The 20127-nt window shown below is 38.4% G+C and overlaps 1 protein-coding gene across 1 annotated transcript in view; it reads right to left on the bottom strand.

The window, feature by feature from the left end:
• The window catches only part of DHX15 (DEAH-box helicase 15), a 52215-nt gene that overhangs the window by 9806 nt on the left and 22282 nt on the right, over positions 1-20127 (bottom strand). The window contains exons 6-12 of the mRNA XM_071556699.1: positions 17178-17345; positions 13394-13480; positions 11842-11991; positions 11575-11683; positions 10267-10458; positions 7089-7211; positions 4741-4931 (exon numbers count right to left, since the gene is read on the bottom strand). Coding sequence (XP_071412800.1) covers positions 4741-4931; positions 7089-7211; positions 10267-10458; positions 11575-11683; positions 11842-11991; positions 13394-13480; positions 17178-17345 — 1020 coding nt within the window. The remainder of the gene's footprint in view (positions 1-4740; positions 4932-7088; positions 7212-10266; positions 10459-11574; positions 11684-11841; positions 11992-13393; positions 13481-17177; positions 17346-20127) is intronic.

Raw genomic sequence — 20127 nt, 5'->3', positions numbered from 1 at the left:
ACAGGAAAACATCGTAGTTAAAGCTCTGGTTGGAAATTTATTAAGAATTACACTCTTCTCTGAATTTTTAAGTATGTTTGTGATTATTATCTATCATGTCACTGAACCTAGAGGGCCCAATCAGGGGTCTTTAGTCAAACATGTCTAACACTGTAAATCCAAATGCATTTAGGAGCTCAAAGGCAGGAATACTATCACAATACTATCCAGCCTTTTTAGATTTAAGGCTACAAATTCTGGCAGGCTACTCTCCACTGACAGTTTAGAGAAATGATTGCTCCTTGTCTGTCTTTCTGACAAAAGAATGCCATACTAGCGTGCACCAAAGGAGCACTGCCAGTTGCCTGATTTCTGAAATTTCTGCTTGCAGTGCACGCAAGAGTGTTTCTGAAACTATTAAAAAGTTTTACACCGTTCTTCTGCATTCTTAAAGAGAAAAACGAATACCATTAAATGCTCCAGTGACCACCTTCATGTCACAGGTTTATTTTATTACCATTGTATTATTGTAGGAGCCAGATTATGTAAAGACTTTAAAATATACATAATTCCATACAAGAAATAGCACCAGCAAACAAACAGCATCAGGAATGAGATTTTAATTAGTAGGCAAATCATCTGACATCCAACTTCCTGTACAGTACTGGTTATTAAAGTTTATTCTCTGTAGTGACCATGACACATCCTGCATTTGACTAAGCCACATCTTCACAAAAAGGTTCCAAGCTTGATCTGTATACTTTTGTGTCCAAGAGGGCCAATGGTATCCTGGGATGCATTAGGAAGGGCATTGCCAGCAGATATGGGGAAGTGATCCTGCCCCTCTACTCAGGGCACCTGAAGTGCTGTGTCCAGTTCTGGGCTCCTCAGGACAAGAGAGACACAGAGATCCTGGAGCACATCCACTGGAGGGCAACAAAGATGATTAAGGGATTGGAGCATCTCTCTTACAAGGAAAGGCTGAGGGAGCTCGGCCTGATCAGTCTTAAGAGACTACTGAGAGGAGACCTCATCAATGTCTATCAGTATCAGAAGGGAGGGTGTCAGGAGGATGGAGCCAGGCTCTTCTCGGTGGTGCCAGGCAATAGGACAAGAGGCAAAGGGCACAAACTGATGCACAGGAAGTTCCACCTAAGCACGAGGAAGAACTTCTTTACTGTGAGGGTGACCATGTCTGAACAGACTGCCCAGGGAGGTTGTGGAGTCTCCCTCACTGGAGATATCCAAGTACCACCTGAACACAGTTCTGTGCCATGTGCTCTGGGGTGACCCTGCTTGAGCAGGGAGGCTGGACCACATGACCCACTGTGGTCCCTTCCAACTTGACCCATTCTGTGATTTTAGAACACTACAGGACTTGCTTCCATCTTTAAATTCTGACTTAAATTTTCAACTTTCAATTCTTGTTCTGCCTTCAGTACTAGATTGGAAAAACAATGATAAAAACCTAAGTTGTTAATGACAACTGGCAAAAACAAAATTAAAAAAAATCACTTAGAGGCAGATAACCCATCTTTAAGGTATTTTGTCATTTGCTTGCCTTTGCCAATTCAATTTTAAGTTTCCTTAGCTTACTTCCTGTAGTATAACTTTCTCTGCTTAGTCTTTACCACAGTTACTTCAGCTACTAGTAACACTTCAATAATTCTAAGCTTAGTTTTCCATGGGTATTAGGGATAAGCCACCATTAAGTGGTTACATACTCCTGTGACTTACTTCTATCCTGAGCTAACACTGAGCTATAGCATTTGTCTTATTCAGGTGTTCCCACTTCTGTTGAGTAAATAATCTGTACCTAGTTCCCAAATCTTACTGCTTACAATTGTATTACAGTTGTGCAACTTCCCAGTTCCTCTCCCTTAAGACAGGCTATGCCTGCCATTGAAGTATTGAGAACGCAGTATTTCTCTCATTTGCTTTAATTTCAGTAGCAGTTTCTTAGTGATTTTGCAAGCATCACCCTTGCTCTATTTTACATGTTTTGCATATTCTGATGTGTGATATAGAAAGATATTAAAAGTTTTGCATTATAAAAACTGTAAGAAATCTCAGACATAGCATGAAAGTTTTACACAATGCTTAACTTCTTAATATCTACCTTTCCAAAAGTTTTACTATACACAATTGTTGACGGTTTTAAACTATTTTACTACTCTCTTTGCTTGTCTACAGCAGATTTACTGGAATTCGAGCTTGCATTTTAAATATGAAGGGTGAAGAGATGATCCATCACCAGCAGCACTTAGTACTGATTATACAATTAGTACTATTACAGTAATTAATACAGGCCAGTGCTGTCTGGTATCATCCATGGGTCTCAATTAGTACAGGAAATTCTACAGTGAAATTTTATGACTGGTTAGGACAGCAGGCAATTACCAAAGTATGAAACAACGCAGCCAATGAGAACGATTTCAGGACAATGGCGGCTGCTGCTTTTTCCACCTCATGCTGCATTTTTAAGCTTAGAGTTTGAACAACCAACAGCTGCCATGTGCTGTCCACAGACTTAGTAATTTACATGCAGAAACTATCTATGGTACATGCACACATTTTGTAAGTGCTCACACTTGGAATTTCACACATTTTCTGTACTAAGAGGACAAAGAGTGATGTATGCCTTGCATTACTCAGATTTTCTGAACAAGAGCTCCCAAATGCCAGTCTGAGCATCAGTTATAACCTGTATACAGACTACACTTTTAGGTCCTTCAGCTGCTGATAAGTAACATCTGAGTATTTATAATTTTTCTACTGAAGGTTACTCAAAGCAACGTGGAATTCATTACAGGAGATTCAGAGTCACGGTCAAAGAGGTACCGCACTAGCATGGAGACTAAAGAGTCAAAGAAACTCAAAACTAAAATGGACTAACACTTCAAAGCAGAAGAGAAACTTCTGAAATGACTTCTACCGCGAATACCTTCAGCAGGTCTGCCACAGCGCTCTCTCAATACAGCCCAAAAATTCCATTATGAATTTTGGGTGAGGGAGGTCATAAATAACCTACTGCCCACGGAAGCCCAAGGAGACATCTGGATGAGCTTTGATTTTCATCTGTGTGAGTCTACTACTCTATTTACAGCAAAAATATTAAGTCAGATCTTTAACTCCTGAGACAGGGACACCAAAAAGCTCAGTGCACTTTCCCCTCCTTGGGAACAGGTGTTTTCTAATAGGAACTCTTCTAGAAGAAGAGTTTCACTCCGAGTAACGTAAAACAAACATGACAGAGCACCAACTTTCCAGTACATGACCTTCCCATAGGTCCAAGTCAGTCAAAGAAGCCACAGGGAATGGTGCCAAACAGAAGTGCAGCTGTGATACTCGGACCTGCAGCAGGGCCCAAAATGGACTGTTGGACAGAACTGTTGTCTTTCAAAACATCAACAGAATTAAAGGTATAGGTTGGAATGTGTACTAAAGGGTTTCCCAAGAATTATGCAGTCTCAAATGCAAGTCTCAAATGCAAGGCCTGAATACAGAACCATTTCAATATTTAAAAGCAGCTAACAGCCCTAATCTCCCATTTGCATTATAGTGAAATGCAGTTGCTGACATGGATATTCCTGTATTCTGAAACCTAGAAACATGTTTCTGCTGCAGACTGGCTGGCTGGGCCCCGGGGGAAGGCACTGTTTCCTTGGCAGAGATGATTAAACAGACGTGGCACCCACGTCTGTACCCCATTCTGGATGTGCTGTGTGGGTGCCCCTCAGGCCACCCTGCCATTCCAACCTGCACAGCACTGACCAGTGGCTCCCTTTCCAACCTGGAAGCTTCTGTGTTCCAATTCCAGTAGAGCACAACCCAATGGAAAAATGAGGAAATGCCACAGGTGCTGGTCAGCCTCTTAATGCTAACAAGACTGTGCTCTCCAAAAACAAGGCATTAGGGTCAATCAGAGATGCATCAGAACACATTTTTGCTAGGAAAAATATTATCACAACAGTCTAGAGTCAATGAGGATGATGATCACTCCTTGGATCTGCAAGAGCCAGCAAAGGGACTCTTCTAGCCCCAAGAATGAATGCTGAAGAGAAAAAACACAGCATGAAGGGGCAAACACAAAACCCAAACTGAAAACAAACAACAACAACAAAACTAGCAGCCTGCATTCTAGCCTGGGTCGTGCTTAACCTGAAATGCAAAGCATGCAGGAGGCAGCAGTGAGACAGACTGGCTCTCACAGCATCCTGGCTCACATGGCAAGGGAGTTCCAAGCAGCACACCCCTTGGGATTACAGACCTGCTCCAGAGCTCCAGTATCTGACTCATGTAAGTTAAAAGTGAAATATAAATATGGAAAAGCATCCAAGAGAAAATATTCACCTTCTGTAAGGATTGCATATAAGTAACATTTGTATACTACTATACTTCCCTGCTGTATCAGAGAGCAAATAATTATAGAACTACATATTCTACACTTAACTTTGAAATCTTTTATGAAGCTACTTCCTCAGGTCTTCAGAAGTTAGTGGCCATCTCATGACTGGTCATGCCAGAAAACAATATTTTGATACTAGTAAGACCCCCCACATTCTTTTCCAAGTAAGACTTGTTTAAAGAATGTGCTACTTGAGTAATAACCAAGCAACCTGACAAAGACTAGGTGGAAATACAGTTAGCCATGTATCATTTAAGTAACACTGATTAAGTTTTGGAAAATTATAACAACCATCCTCACACTATAAGCCACATGAAGACTGAACGAAATTCCCTACAAGAACACACACATACCTGCATGAAATACCCAGTAACCAATGCCTTCCTGATGTTGATGTAATAGTCTCGGCTGGTAAAGTCTGTGCTTCGACGGGGCAAATTAAACCTATCCATGATTCGTGACAGCTGTTGGCGTACATTGTCTGCAGACATCAGGGACCTGTAGTTAATGAAGTTGTCGTAACACCACTGAACCGACTCATGATCTGCAACGTTAGAAAACATGAATCAAAATTAGAACTAGTAAATAAAACAGTAACTAACCGATTGATCAATCAGATGAACGAGAAAAAATATAAACTTTTATAAATCACAACAGCTTTTGGTTTGTTCAGTTGATTTCTTGCATTAGGTAACTTGCCAAAATTGTTTTCTATTCAGGAGGTATGTGGTCAGGACAGAAGAAAATGATGGTTTTTTCTCCTCACCAACATAACATAATCACTGATGTTTTGTTAAAATACTACACACCACTAAAGTCTGGACATTTCAAAAATCACACTCTGCATCTAGAAAAATCACCTTTCAAACTTGCAGTGCAAAACTAACTTTGCATAAGGAACACTGTGCAGTCTTTAACCCTAGCATGCAAACACACAAGACAACTGTACGTAACTTTGCTGTATTTGAGAAGTGAACCCCCTTCAATGAAGCATTGCATTTACAGCTAAGAGCTGCATAGGCAGTCTATTTTCATGTGATGCAACTCACAGCAGTTAAAGTGAATGTCGGGGACTGGTAAAATACAGCAACTGTAGCACAGCTCTGCACACTCATGTTCCTGTTCTTACTGCCGACAGCTCTAACAGGGAAACTGTTAATCAGGATAAATACCTGCATATTTCATACCAAGACACCCAGTCCTCCCTGACAACTTTATTACTTTTCCAGTAATGCTTTTCTAATCTTTGTCAGTTTAATAATCCAACAAAGCCTGACTTCACAAGAACTAAAACTTAAGGCAACTCTTGTACAGAATGAGACTTTTCTTAATTTGCACTGAAAAGAAGGAAAGTTATGTCATTTGAGGTAGGTCCAAGTTCTTTCTGTGCTGTATCTTACAGAACATATTTTAAATAAAAAATGAATGATAAAGCTCTTGTACAGTTATGATTCCACTGTATAGTGAAGTACCACAGCACATTCCTTTCTGAGCCACCTGAACTGTGCATCAGAGATAACCCGTAAGTGTTTTACATTGTTCTAGATTCAAAAAGTAACAGCATTTTATCTTCTGATCCCAGAAATCAATTCACAATTTCACAGCAAAACTGAACAAAAGATGATTCCTGAAATAATTCCATCCCTCAGTAACTTAAGTATAAAAGCAGTGGCTTACAGAAATAAGCACACACAAAATGTCTGCAAGACATCCTGGATCCTGTTAACCAAAATGCTGACAGAAAAACACAAGTAACACATCTCCAATTCCCAGGTGTTTAGTCATTTCTCAGATATTGTTTTGAACAAATGGAATAAATTTGTTTGGACTTTTGCTGTGAAGGTATCCTTATTTTGGATTGTCACAATGATAACGTTAAAAGGTTTCAATGCCAATTTTCTGAATCAAAACTGGAACAGAAAGGCTTACTACAGTTGCAGTTTTTTACTCAAGGTTTTTGTTTGCTTACAGTAAAATGCAACTGGGGCACCAAACTTAACCCAGCTGGCCAGTTAATAGTAATCCTTTTACTTGCCACCAGCACAAGTCACTGTTAAAAAAAGTGTGCCACTCAGGTAGTCATTTTTCCAGGGAACACCCAGCTTCACCTCATTCATTCCTATCTTTTTCAAGCTGCTAAAATACACCTCAGCTATGCTGTGCAGGGTCATACATTTTCCCTAAATTCCATACACAGAAATGACACAAAAAAAAGAAATGTATGGCTCTAAGTTATTTCTCAGTGCATCATCCCTTTGCCTCTCCATATATCCCAAAACCTTATTACAGAATTCCTAACATTAAAAGGTAGTATTAAAAAGGTTTTGGTTCTAGGGAATTCACAGGATTTTCTGTACTGCTTTCTCTGATAAATCACCAAGCAATTATACAGATTTTGTTATAATTAATGTCAGATAAACTTCCAATATTTTTGAATCATAGGAACACTTGCTTCCTTCTGTCCAAGGCTACCCAGCATTGATTTCATCTAACCCTAACCCTGACCCTGACCCTAACCCGACCCCAAGCCTGGCCTGTCTCCATGCTCATCAGTTTATTACACGATTTCTTGGGCAGTTTTTTTGTTTTGTTTGACCCTCAATGAAAGTAGCACTTAACAAAACCTGAGCCCGAGCCTTTCAAATTGTCATTGGAACCCAAGAACAAAAGTTGGCAGCATTGTAAATAATAACAGACTTACTCTGCTTGAAAGCATGGTAGACATTCAGCAACGTCAAATGATCTCCATCTATGTGGGCAAACCTCATCTTGGCTTCATCTGCTGCTTTCTTTGCTTCCGTGGGGCGAACAAAACACTGTGGGACTAAACAAGGTTGGTATGGGCCCAACACAAACGCCCATATCGATGAGTCACGCATTCACAGATAGAGGAACAAGGCCTAGCTAGGTCAGTTCACAGAGCATAGGGCAGGGCAGGATGGCCTCCAACTGCATCTCGGACTGTTTACTACCTTGATTTGGTACATCAACACCTAACCACATCTGTAAGACAAGAGGGTTTCAAAGCTACAGGGTACCTCATGATTTTAATAGAACTATATGTAGGCATCAAAATCTCTAGTCTGAAGGCCATCGAGATTACATCATAGACTGGAAGGCTGAACAGACCTTAGCTCAAACCCAGTGCTGATAGCTCTACCAGGAGCCAGTACCCACCCCAGGGAATAAAACACTGCAATTACAATTCACTTTTTCAGAAAGCCCCTATAGAGAAGATAGTTTTGAAACTGTACTGCAAGAGCACAGTCTAAACAAACATGAATTTTAATTATCAAAAATCTGTTACTAGACAGAACACACTAGTCAAGTCTCTTCCCAGATGGTATAGTTATCAGCACTGGTGCACAGAAACATGTGAATGAAGGTATTAAGAAGTCTAAAGGTTGTGATGGTAGCGGTAGTGGTGGAAGGTTAAACTGTCCTTTGGCACTACTTCTAATAAAAAATATATTATAAAAAACTGCAACCTGATGAGCTTTCTCCTATCGTTTTATTCTCTTACATACATCTGACTCAGTCTGACTTCAGTCCAAAAATCGTGTTTTACCATGTGCTTCCTAAATACTGACTATCAAAGACCACAAACAGTATTGCAGCCAAAGTAATTTGCAGTCTGTCAACATTATAGTATGTTTGTAAGATTGATACTAACTCAGGAGATCTTGGAAGCAGTTACAAAAGATCTGCCGGAGCAGGGAGGTTGGACCAGGTGACCCTCTGTGATCCCTTCCAACCTTACCCATTCTGTGATTCACTTTACAGAGGTCTACAGCAGAAAAAAAATCAGTTTGGTTTTAAGGAGATGTAATTTTTAAGAGGTTAAATTTCTGTAAAATTCAGCTAAGATGGTACAAATCCTTTATCTTTTTCCAGCTGCTTGCAAGTGCATTAGCTTTCTTCTAACTGAAGCCCAGCAATCTCATGAGAACATCTCTTTAGATATGACCTGTCCCTATCAGATGAGGGTTTTTTTTAGGGTGTTATATGAGTTTATTTTATTTTATTCTTTAATTTGCACAAAAGCCCCAAAGCACTAAATATGTGAGCTGAATACCAGATAAAACCTGAGAAAAAAAAATACGAATTGCAACAGTGAATCACATGGTAACAAATCAACAAAGATCAATGCATTAAAGAAAATGGAAATGCAGGTATGAGATAAACTGTATAGTGGGTCCTGCATTTGAAAAAGGGATAATATAAAGCATATTTTAATTTCAAACTCAGATTAATAAAAACAAAATCCAAATTATTTTATCACTGGCTTAACTGTTTTAAATAAGTAATAGCACTTTCCACACCACAGCAAGACATCATAGCTCTTATAAAATGAAATACAATCATCTGATCTGCTCATTTATTCAATGCTATTTTTTTGCTGCTCTTTTCTTGTACCTGGTTTTCACACTCAGTCCCAACTTAGTACATGGACTGATATCCAGAGTTTAACAACATTTATGTGGACTTTATGCACAAAAACACACAATTATGCTGCTGGTTTTAAAAATGTGCTTACTTTGGGAAATAGTCCTCACAAATACCAGGGCTATGCTTTTTTTGAAGAGTAATGTGTTAGTTATAACCCACATATTTACCATCTTCAATCCACTTTTTTATTTTACCCCCCAAAACTTATTTGTCATTACAATAATTGTGTCTTGAAATAAAAAAAAAGGTATCATGGCCTGGGAAAAGGTAAACTGAAAAAGGAGTAAGGTAAATTAGTTGAAGGCCACAGACAGAAATACGAGACTGACTTGTTCTGTAGTAGATATTGGGGGGGAAAAGGAAACACAAAGACAGGCACCAACCTACCACCACCTCCGCAATTAAGCCTACCATTTAATTAAAAAAAAATTATGATTCTGCCCTGCCCATCTGCTCTGAGTCTGAACAATCATAACTCTGCAACAAACATTTTATCTTCATCTTAAAAACTTTCATATAAATATACCGTAAGACTAAACGGAAGCAACAGATTTTACACTTAGTCAAAACTACTTTTTTCTCTGTCCAGGCAAGTTAAGCCTGTCAGCAGCATACCTGCCCTGCAGAGAGCACTGGCAGAACAGCACACCCCAAAGACAAACAGTACTTGTGAATAAGAGCATCCCCATTTGCTGCTTGCCCTATGATCTCTAATTATCAACCAAAATTAGTTCTACAGCAAAACTGGGAAATTAAATACAAGGTTTGCTTGGCAACATTTTTCTCTCATCAAGCTCTCAGCAAGCAGCTCTGCTCTGACAGCTACTCATGTGACACAGCAACAAGGTACAGCTGTGCACGTAAGTTAGTTTTTATAGACACATCCTCCCCCCAAGTTTCTTTTTTCCCTTTAGAAGTAATGACTGTTCTCCAGTTTTGCCACTTAATGACTGAAAAGCGTATCATAATTTCATGTACAAACTTGTGGTTTAATATAAATTATTCTGTAATCCCTTTGGGAATACTGGCATTTATCAAAGAGCAGAAGAATGCATAGTACAAAACAGATTTCACTGCCTTAAAAACTGAGTGGCTGTGCTGACACTTCTGGTACTGTCTATGAGCCTGAATAGAAATTTCTGTTCCACTAACCTGATTCCCTCCCCCCACCCAACAACTCAAATATATACACTTTTAGCTGATGTTAGGAGCAAATTCTTTGAGCATTTTATGTGTTAATTTCTTAATGTTAGTATTGATTAACTTCAGGATCTCTACATAAATCCACAATGACTGAACCCATATACTAAGTTTTAAAAAACTATTCTAATCTTATTAGAATATATATTATTTTTTGGATGTGGAAAACTCAAATTTTCCCCAATCTGAAGATCTGCTTTTTGTTTAGTATCTCTTTTTCCTGCTATTACCTGACAACATGGCAGTAATAGATAGGACCTCATTAGAACAGTTGTAGTCACAACTCGCAATAACCATTTTAGCCAGCTGTGGGTCCAGTGGAAATTCAGCCATCATGGATCCCAACTCGGTCAAGTCTCCATCATCATTTAGAGCAGCCAGATAATTTAACAGCTCTAAGGCTCTCATCAGAGTTTCAGGAGCTGAAAGAAAAAAGTATGTAAGTAGGCACATTAACCAAACTGTTCTGAGTCAGCAAAACACGAGGAAACACAGACTACTAAAATCTTTTTTTTTTTTGTTCTCCACTCAGTAGTATCCAAACACAAAACTGTTACCACATTCAGTAATACACACCCAGGCATGAACAGGGGAAGGGAGGAGGGAACAAAACTTACTTAGAAAAGCTTTAAACTTAAATCACAAGCTTTGAAATATTTGAAGACTTGTGCTTTTCAGAATTCAGACAGCAGTGGCATTGTGAAATATTTAGTATCACCATCATATCACTTCCTCTCCCTGCAGGTACTTTTTCCCTTGTTCCACACCAAATAATCAGTACAGTCCTAGAATCTCAGCCATGTCAACTTTAGGCATCTACAGTCTTTCACAAAGCCAGCAAGAATGTTCCCTTAATCCTGCATTCCTCATACAGAGTCTGTATTAATCCACAAAATAAAACAGAAGGAAATCTAAGTCTTCCTGCTAAGCTTCCATACGTGTTGCACAGCACAAAGAATTAAACTGTTCTGTTACAACTATTTAAAAGCTTACAGACTATGTTATATTTTTATTTTAGAGGAAAACCCCCTATGGATATATTTATATATAGCTGATTACATTTTTAATTAGCAATATAACCCAGTTATTTTTGAAGCATATATGAACATTTAACTCTTAAAAAAGAAGATACATATTAACTTTATACTCCAAGTCAAACCTATGTATTCAGCTTTAGCAACACTCGCCAGTTTTATTTACATACAGTTGTTAACTGATTGCACAATTAGAATGTGTAATCAAGGTGATAAGGAAAAGAATTTCAAATACTAGACTTTCTAATGCCCATAATTTTCTTTTATTCTCTGCAGGCAAGGGGCATTCAGTAGATCCCTGGGTTTCATTAAATACTTTTGCACAGAAATACAAAAAACTTGCTTTGATACGACACAGAGCACTAAATTTCAGGATAAACAAAAGACATTCCTTAAAGACTACAATAAAAAAAAGCAGAGAAAAAAAAGTAAAATAATTTACTCCATGTTGTTATTATATAAAATAGGCACAAAAATAAAGATTGGAAAGATGGAAATAGATACCTGGAGGATCCATAAAATCAAAGTGCACCAAATCATCTATACCAAGCTTCTTGAGCTGTAATACTACAGATCCTAAGTTAGACCTCAAAATTTCAGGGTATGTGTTGTCCTGGGGGGGAGGGGAAAAAAAAGACAATTCAAAACACTTGTTCTTCCAAACCCTTTATACTCCAGAAGCATTCAAACTGTGATTTTGTTTAACAGCACAGCACTCAACTACCTGAATCAGGTGTTGTTACAAAGGCTCCCTGACTCAGGCAGCCGTACCTGCATCTCTGTTTTGTAAGCCTTCTCTGTGTAGAGCCTGAAGCACTTGCCGGGCCGGGTGCGCCCAGCACGGCCTGCTCGCTGCTGAGCGGAGGCTTTGCTGATCGCCGTCACCAGCAGGGACTCCACCCGGATACGAGGGTTGTACACCTGTTTGGACGTGGGAGCAGAGCAGGAAAGAAGGAAAAGAACAAACAGTGTTCATGGGCAAGACAACTACCCTAAAAAATAAAGATTGCCTTATTGTGAAGCACAGCTTCTGACTAGGGAATCCCAAGTTGTGTGTGTCTGAAAGAGAAAAAAACGGCTACAAAATGCTTTGGATCAGAGACAGAGCTTCAAATACAGTATTTTTTATTCATTTGTTAACAGCAATTCCTACCAGGCTCCCTGTTCTTCTTAAACGTGTGTATTTTTAGATTAAGATTTTTCATTGCAAAAGGAACGTGTCCAATTTGTTCTGCAGAGTGCTAAACAATCATGATGCTCAAAAAAATCCATTAAAGTTCCCTTGATCTGAGGTTGAATAATCATGTTCTAGAGATCATAAAAATCTCACATTAAGGTTGAGCCCAACTGTAAAAACGACACTGATGACAAAACAAAACTTTATTTCAAGGGTACATGCAGACTGTCACAGTACAAAACACATTCTGGTATTCAGTGTAAAATTTCCACTGCAGTCATAAACAGCAGCCCTGCCAACTCAATAGGGCTCATGGAAAGGAACATAATGCAAAAAAACCAGTATCAGATAGTAGTTTCTGGTGTGAATAACCATAAAATCTGTACAAAAACTTCAGTGTTTATTACAGAAGGTAATCTGTGCATCAAGACACTCTGGCTGTAGTCACATTCTGCTGGATGTCTGTCACAGTTTGCAAAAGTTCAAAAGGCTGACAGTGTGTACCAACATAAAAGGGCAAGTCTAAGAAACTAAGTTATAAAGAAAGTCACAGTTAGTGAAAAAACTAAATGATGATTATGAGATATGCATTTTATTCTTTCTTTACTTATTGGGTTGACTGTAGGAAAGCTACTTCAGTTCCTCTGAACATTCTGTGATGTTCCAAGAACCACAATACACACTTGATTACAATCTCCAACAGCACATTATAAATACTGACACGAAAGAGTAACTATAATTTCTTTCTTCCTACTTTAGTGCTGGAGTTTTCTACAGTGACTTAAAGGAGGCTTCTAGCACCAGTGTTAATTCACTTTCATACAATTTCTTGGTTTTACTTGAGCATTCTCAAGCATTGACAAACAGTACAAAATAAACCTTTCTAAAGTATCTAAAAAATCCAATATTCCAGGCCTAACTCAAAATTCTCACATTTATTTTTCAAATAAAATTCTTCTGTCTCAAAGTCGTGGACTAAGTGCAAGCCAATCATAAGTTAAAAATAAAACAAAAACCCAACAACCAAGTTCAAGATTTCAAGTGGAACAAGACCTAGCAGTGTCTACAAAGGGAAGAATTACCTGAGCAAACCATATTCCAGCATCTTTCCTACTATAAAGAAAATGAAAACGGAATAGTATTTACCTTCTGTTTTGCAAAGCCAGGATCAATCACAAACACAACACCATCTATTGTTAAGGATGTCTCAGCGATGTTAGTGGACACAACAACCTGTCAAAAACAACAAACCAAACAATTAAATGAAACTACTTCATCGGGAAGATGAACAGCTCTGATCTTGTCTCTGCATAAAGAATTTTCAGCAAACTTTCCTTCACTGCATCAATAACTACCAGAGCTGCATTTCAACACTTTCACAGAATGATCTGAAATCAACCAGGTGAACTTCTAGTGAAAAAGAACAATTTTTGTCCTTTGTTTTTGCTCCCGTGTGTCTATTAACAACATAACAAACGTTAATTTTAAGAAAAAGTAACAGAAGAGCAAGAATTTCACTTAAGAAACCACTATTCAAAATTTTTCTCACTTGTCTGGTACAAATAATGTATTACACTGGATTCCTTTAGCAGCTTCTGTTAATTCCAGCTTTTTATCTTTTTTTGAAAGCCTAAACAGGGCAAACTGGTTAAGTAATAGTGAATCAAAGGTCACAAACGGTACTAGCTCAGTAACTTATTTGGTTTGAAATAAAGTAGTTATCAATACATTCCAGCTAAAATCCTGAACAATGTGTATTTAATTTCAACTTTTTCTATCTCCAGATATTCAAACATGTTTACAGATCATTAACATTACATTCTTGGATTTCTATACACTTCCTGAAGGTTAAGTCTCATGCAAAAATTAGAGGTGGTATCAGAGTTCTGAGGCTTAATTTGCCACCACTTAAACTTCATGTCCAGAGATGCAGTGGAACAGTCTGTAGGTATCATCAGCTCTCGTCCCAACAGTGACCACAGTGAATCACGTTACTGGCAAGCTTAACCAGCTACCTCAGAAAAGACCCAAAACTTGTTCAGCACTTCATCAAAACGACTTAATTTCAGAGCATTCTGTCATCACTGTTCTCAGTTTAGCAATTAGAATTGGAGACACCCCTAAAACTTTGCCCAGTATCGCAATGAAGGCAGTGGCTGGACTAGGTTGATAATCCTGTTGATTTTCATCCTGCTGTTTGATTGCTTTGCCAGTCAGTTACTTATTACACTCAGCTTGTCTCTTCTGAAGCAGACTTAAGGTCTAAGCTATACAATATGATATATTGAAAGCAGTACTTTGGTGGAAAAAAAAATTGGCAACTAATTTGGAATTACTGCCTTTCACCCTGAAACGATGTGTTACCTAGAACTCCTCAAACAAAAATATCCTGTACACATTTCATTCTCATGTAACCTGCAAATATTAACACACACACAGGTATAAAAACCACAAACATAAATGCAATTCAGTGCAAAATCGCAACACATTTTCATTAAAAAAATTGCAAGGCATTAAATATGCAAATCAAACTGACACTCCCACGTTTAAAGGCTAATCCACCCACACTGAGCTTGCTGTTACAGAGTATACCTTATATGAAAGGTTTCGGGTTTCCCTGTATCTGCGCATGGGCAGGACCATCCACACAGACTCTTCCAATACCAGTTTCACAGAAGCGACAAAAGGTTTTGGTCCTGCTTTTAATCACTGAGTTCTACTAGGACACTTTAACACCAATAACTCAACACTGTCAGCATGCTCAGTCCACAAAGGGACAGCAGCAATTTAACCGGTATCTGAATTTACCTAATCTATACTTGAATCCCACAGAACTTTCCAGAGGAAGAAGGAAAAAAGGTATTTATACAGTGGATTCTATTTCATGTAGAGATATCATTTGTTAATGTCACATTGCTTAAAAACCCAAAATTCATGAATGTGAAAATGTTAAAAAAAAGTTGCTGAAAGTACACCACATCTTTCAAGTCTAAATCAAGGTACAAATTTACCAGGAAATCAAACAAGTGAAATTAGCACTGAACTACATAAAATAAGTTGTACCAAATTAGCTTTAGCTGCAGCGTTGCAGTTACTGAGATGAATTTAAACACATTATTTTTAATATTTAAATATACATAGCATCTGCATCTAAAAATATATCCAGATTGCACACATATTAACTAGCAATGCTTAGGGCTGCTGAAACAGAAACTGGAACAGGGTTTGAAAAGAAGGGATAAGACACGACAAGGAGCCTTTAACATGGCACAAAAATAGAAAAAGTCAGAGGACAAAAGAAAGTGCCAAGTTATCCAGCTGTATCACTCCTGGCTGTTACCATCACTACTACTGTGAGATGTCACACTATCTCCAGTACCCTCCCTTGCACCAAGTTAAAGTTCAGGAGACACTTATTCAGACACTGCAAGTACTTCACTTGTATTTTCATGGCCATGAGAGCCTTTGGAAGGATTCGGAGCACTGCGAGCGCTCTCCAGCAGCTCTGGAACCCAGGTTTGACTCCCACAGGAGGACACTGGCTCTAAGATACAGCAACACTTGGGTTTTCCTTACAGATCTTTATCATCAAGATAACTGAAACCAACATTTAAACAAATTTACAATACAGACACACTTTGACTCATAGCTACATTCCTCAGGAACACAAACACTAAAAGCATTTCAGCCAAAGCAGGCGAAGAGCAAAAGTAACTTCACTGATCTGAGTCTCCTGCCCATGTATTGTGCCTACAGCTGGTATCTTTGAGGCATAACCATTTTTCCAGTAGTGAAAAAGCTGCCACACCCAGAGTGCAGCCTCTCAGAGGCTCTACTGGCTCTGTCAGTTCAACACCATGAAAGCACATCCTGCACTTGTTATCCTCTCACATCGAAAACCAAACCTGCCTATTCTGAAGGGCATAAACAGTAATGAAAATTTAATGAAATCCACAGCTATCACTTGGTCATTACTTAAGAGCAATTTCATTCATTTAAGTCATTTGCTAATACAATCTTGTTGCAGCATTAGCTTCAAGATTTCTGACCGAATGCTTTCTGTAATCAACTTCAGCAGGAAAAGGATGATAATTTTACTAAAATTATTGAGGGATTTGCTCTTCCAGAACACTAGAAAGTTGTCACTAGTATTCTCTATGCACTGTACTGCACAGAAAAGCAAATAATCAAGAACAAATCCTGCCCAGTGCACCTGGTATGAATCAGCTTTTGACCTTCAAAATCTTGGCTTTGTGATTGCTGGTTTCATAGAGCACGAGTTTAATTTCAGGAAGCTCCAGCACGACTCCTTCCCAACGTTCAGTTTTAGAGAAATAATGATATGGCTTCCTGTCTAATGTGGTTTATGTCAGCAGTGACATGTTAATTGTATGAAGAACATCCACTCTGCCATTTCAGGTTTTTCAGTTTCTCAATCCATTTTGCCCAATGACAGAACCTCAATTCTTCATTTACTACCACAGAAAACACAAACCCCCAACTTCAACGTACCTGCTTTAACTTGCACCTTCTCAAAAACCTTAACAAAGAGACCAAACCTGGCTGACAACCTCCCCTGAAGAGAAGGTCCATTTTGTTTCAAAAAAAGAGCACTTAAAATAATTACTTAGGGAAAAAATCCCATCCCTCCAGATAAATCATATTTCTCATGAGAAACTTGTATGAATGGTACTTCCATTCAGTCAGATCAAAGTGGTACCACAACATCCTGGCCTTACACAGATGGAAGACAGAACTTAGATTTACACTGAGAAACAAATTCCAAGTTAGGTAAAAATTCTAACGTGATAAAAACTTCTGCTTGTTACTGTACAAATATATTTAAAGTAGCTGAAACTCATATTTCATTGGTCACACCAGTGTGAATAGATACTTACAGATCAGAATACTCAAACAGTGTAATATTTACCTTCCTTCCTATTGCTCCATTTTGTTTTTTTGGTGGAGGAGGTTCAAATATCCTTTGCTGTTGCTGTGGAGGAAGGGTGGAATACAATGGAATGATTTTGATGTCACCAACTTCAGGACCTAAATCATCAATTTCCCGTTTTATCCTCTTGCAGGCTTCATCAATCTCCTACAAAACAAAAATACTGGTTAAAAGAGAACTCCATGAAAAAAGAAGCACATTTTATTTTAGAGTGCCTATGACAACTAGATGAAGTCTACACCCTGAAGAACAATTACAATAACTTCTACTTTAAAAATTAACTTAAAAAAAAATCAATCAAGGTGCTTACTGAATGTGCAATCACATTTCCACAATACTTCAAGATGTTTCAGCTTCTATACTCTAATGAACAGCCTAATTTGCATTCTACATCCTTTTTCTTTTAGTCATGTTTCCTAATTAAATCTCTACAAATTGTACTAAAATTGAAATCTCTCACCCTGGAATATTAAACTGCACTCATGACCTTTTCAATTTTCACAATCTGAAAAAAACGGATGTGCAAGATATTTAAAATAAGCCAATTAAGCTTTAATGTCACGTATCACTAATGCAATTATGTGGAAGATTTGCTTCATTGTTACCTAATGAGAACAAACACCTTGACAGTATAAACATGGATGCTCAAAACCAAACCTCTTAATTCCACATTTCAGATTTTACCTTAACTGAAATGCCATTTAAGCTTGAGACAGGATATGAAATACTCCGAAGACGAAAGAGTGTTCATGCCTTTTTTAACCATGGTCTTTCCTTCTTACCATACAAAGCAGTTAACCACAGTCCAATCATTTCATAACTCCACTTAGTTTTAAAACAACTACGTTTAAGGCTGATAGAGACCTATAGTTATGACAAGATTTGATGTAAATTGAAGTGCACAGAAATTTAGGTTAATGAGTAACACCATTCATTAACTTCAATTTAAAAATCACAACAAGAGCCTCCACTGGCATAACTAAGAGGCACAGCGACCAACAACTGATCTCCCCGCTGAACTAATGACGGGAGAATGAAGTCATCATGGCAAGAAGCAACAGCAGGCAAAGCAAAAAAACAGCTACAACACACTCTGAGAAAAGAGTGAGACCTCCCTTACCACAACAGATTCACTGGGCTGAAGGTGAAGTGATGTTTAACACCCTACAGCAAATACATGGAACTGGTAATCGAAATGCCCTGTAAAATTACTACTTTAAACTGTAATTGAAAAGCAAACACAATCTCCTTTTTAGAAACCATAAATTCAGACAGATCTGCACCAACTCTGTGTCTTTCACTTATTCTTACAGAGTTTTAAGTTTTCAGCACAACTGCATTAAGTATTAAAGCACAACAAATACTTGTTCTGTATTGATTGGTGTATGTAATTAATGTAAGCATGGGAAATTCAGGCTCTCCCTCCACGATGTTCCAGAGCCCTTTTCAGAGTAAGCCTAATGCTTTCTGGCATTGCCTTGCCAATTTCAACAAGTTGCAGATATTTACAAAAAATCCCTTTGTTTAAAAGATGCACTTTGCCCACAAATCCAAAACATCTCTGTAATATGTAGGGGGTATAACAGAAACTAAGATGGAATGGCCATTACTGGTTTACTTCTTTACACAGGTGTCAGTACCTGGTGTTCTCCTGATTTAAGTTCAGTAACAGCCTCCCAGGGAAAAGGGAGTTAAATACTTAATACAAACCAAAATAGAGCACAGAGCTTAGTTCCTGGTCTGAAGGTCACTACACTGCTTGTGGAATTTGAGTAGATTATACTGTGGAATTGTGAAAGCTGTGATGCTGCACAGGATGCTTCAGCAATAATGACTAGAAACTCAGGGACAATTTTATACTTAAAGAGATAGTAAAATACAAGCAAGCAGCGATAAATGAAGTCACTACACTCTTCGGGACACATGTTCACAGTCAGTGATCATCTCTCAAAAGAGATAAAAGAACTGTTTCTCCCTAGAGTTTCACAATATAGTTTCAAAGTATCCCTAATCAGGACTCATTATGAGACTTCAATATAGAGATGACAAGTGCAAATACAGCCATCGCTCTCTGCAGATTTGCAGAGGTAACTACAGACCTCTCATCATACACTGCTGAAAGGATGCAAGACACCAAGAGCCACCGCTGCTCATCTAAACAGTGAAAGAGAATTCTTTAATAGCAGTAATGTTAATAAGGAAGAGTATTTTCCTTTTAGTTACCACACTGACAGAAAACAGTGTATCTACTTCAGCATATTGACTATCAGTACACCGACTGCCCCAAGGAAGTGTCACAGCAACAAACCTGTCGAGTTCAAGAGGACAAGACTCTCAGGCACAACACACGATCCCTGGGGCGACCTGTGCAGGGTCAGGAGCTGGTGTCTGATCACCCTACTGGGCTCCTTCCAACTCAGGGTATTCTATGATCTAACTATAACCAGAACCAACCAGATGATGACCAAAAGGGTTATCTCAAAGTACACAATCTAAAAAGAAAATGCGTGGTAAGAAGTTTTAAAGTGTTAAGGATTCCTTTAAGTGTTTTAGAGTTATTTGGATCACAGGAAGACATTCAAACCCAGAGACGAGAGACACAGCTGAGGGCACAATCCTCTGAAGATCCAGCAAGTCTAATTCAATGGTTCCAACTAACTCAAGTATGGAAGGCTTTTTTAAAAAAACAAACAGAAAACCACGAAAAACCCCAACCAACCAAGCAAGCATAAACCCAAAGCCACACTGCACACCATTAAATACACACACACAATCTACTTTAAACAAATCCATTACAAAATCCCTTCCTTGAAGAGGGATTATTCCATCAACCTGCACATGAGAGGGAATTTTTCCTCTCAGGTGGATGAACAGGAAGGTAGAGTGAGCTTGCCTTCCAGTTAGATTATGTCTGTAAAACTTCTCAAAA

This window comes from Pithys albifrons, chromosome 5, assembly GCF_047495875.1.
Source record: "Pithys albifrons albifrons isolate INPA30051 chromosome 5, PitAlb_v1, whole genome shotgun sequence".
Classification (NCBI taxonomy): domain Eukaryota; kingdom Metazoa; phylum Chordata; class Aves; order Passeriformes; family Thamnophilidae; genus Pithys; species Pithys albifrons.
Note: the sequence above shows the minus strand (reverse complement) of the source record. Positions and strands in the feature narration are given on the sequence as shown.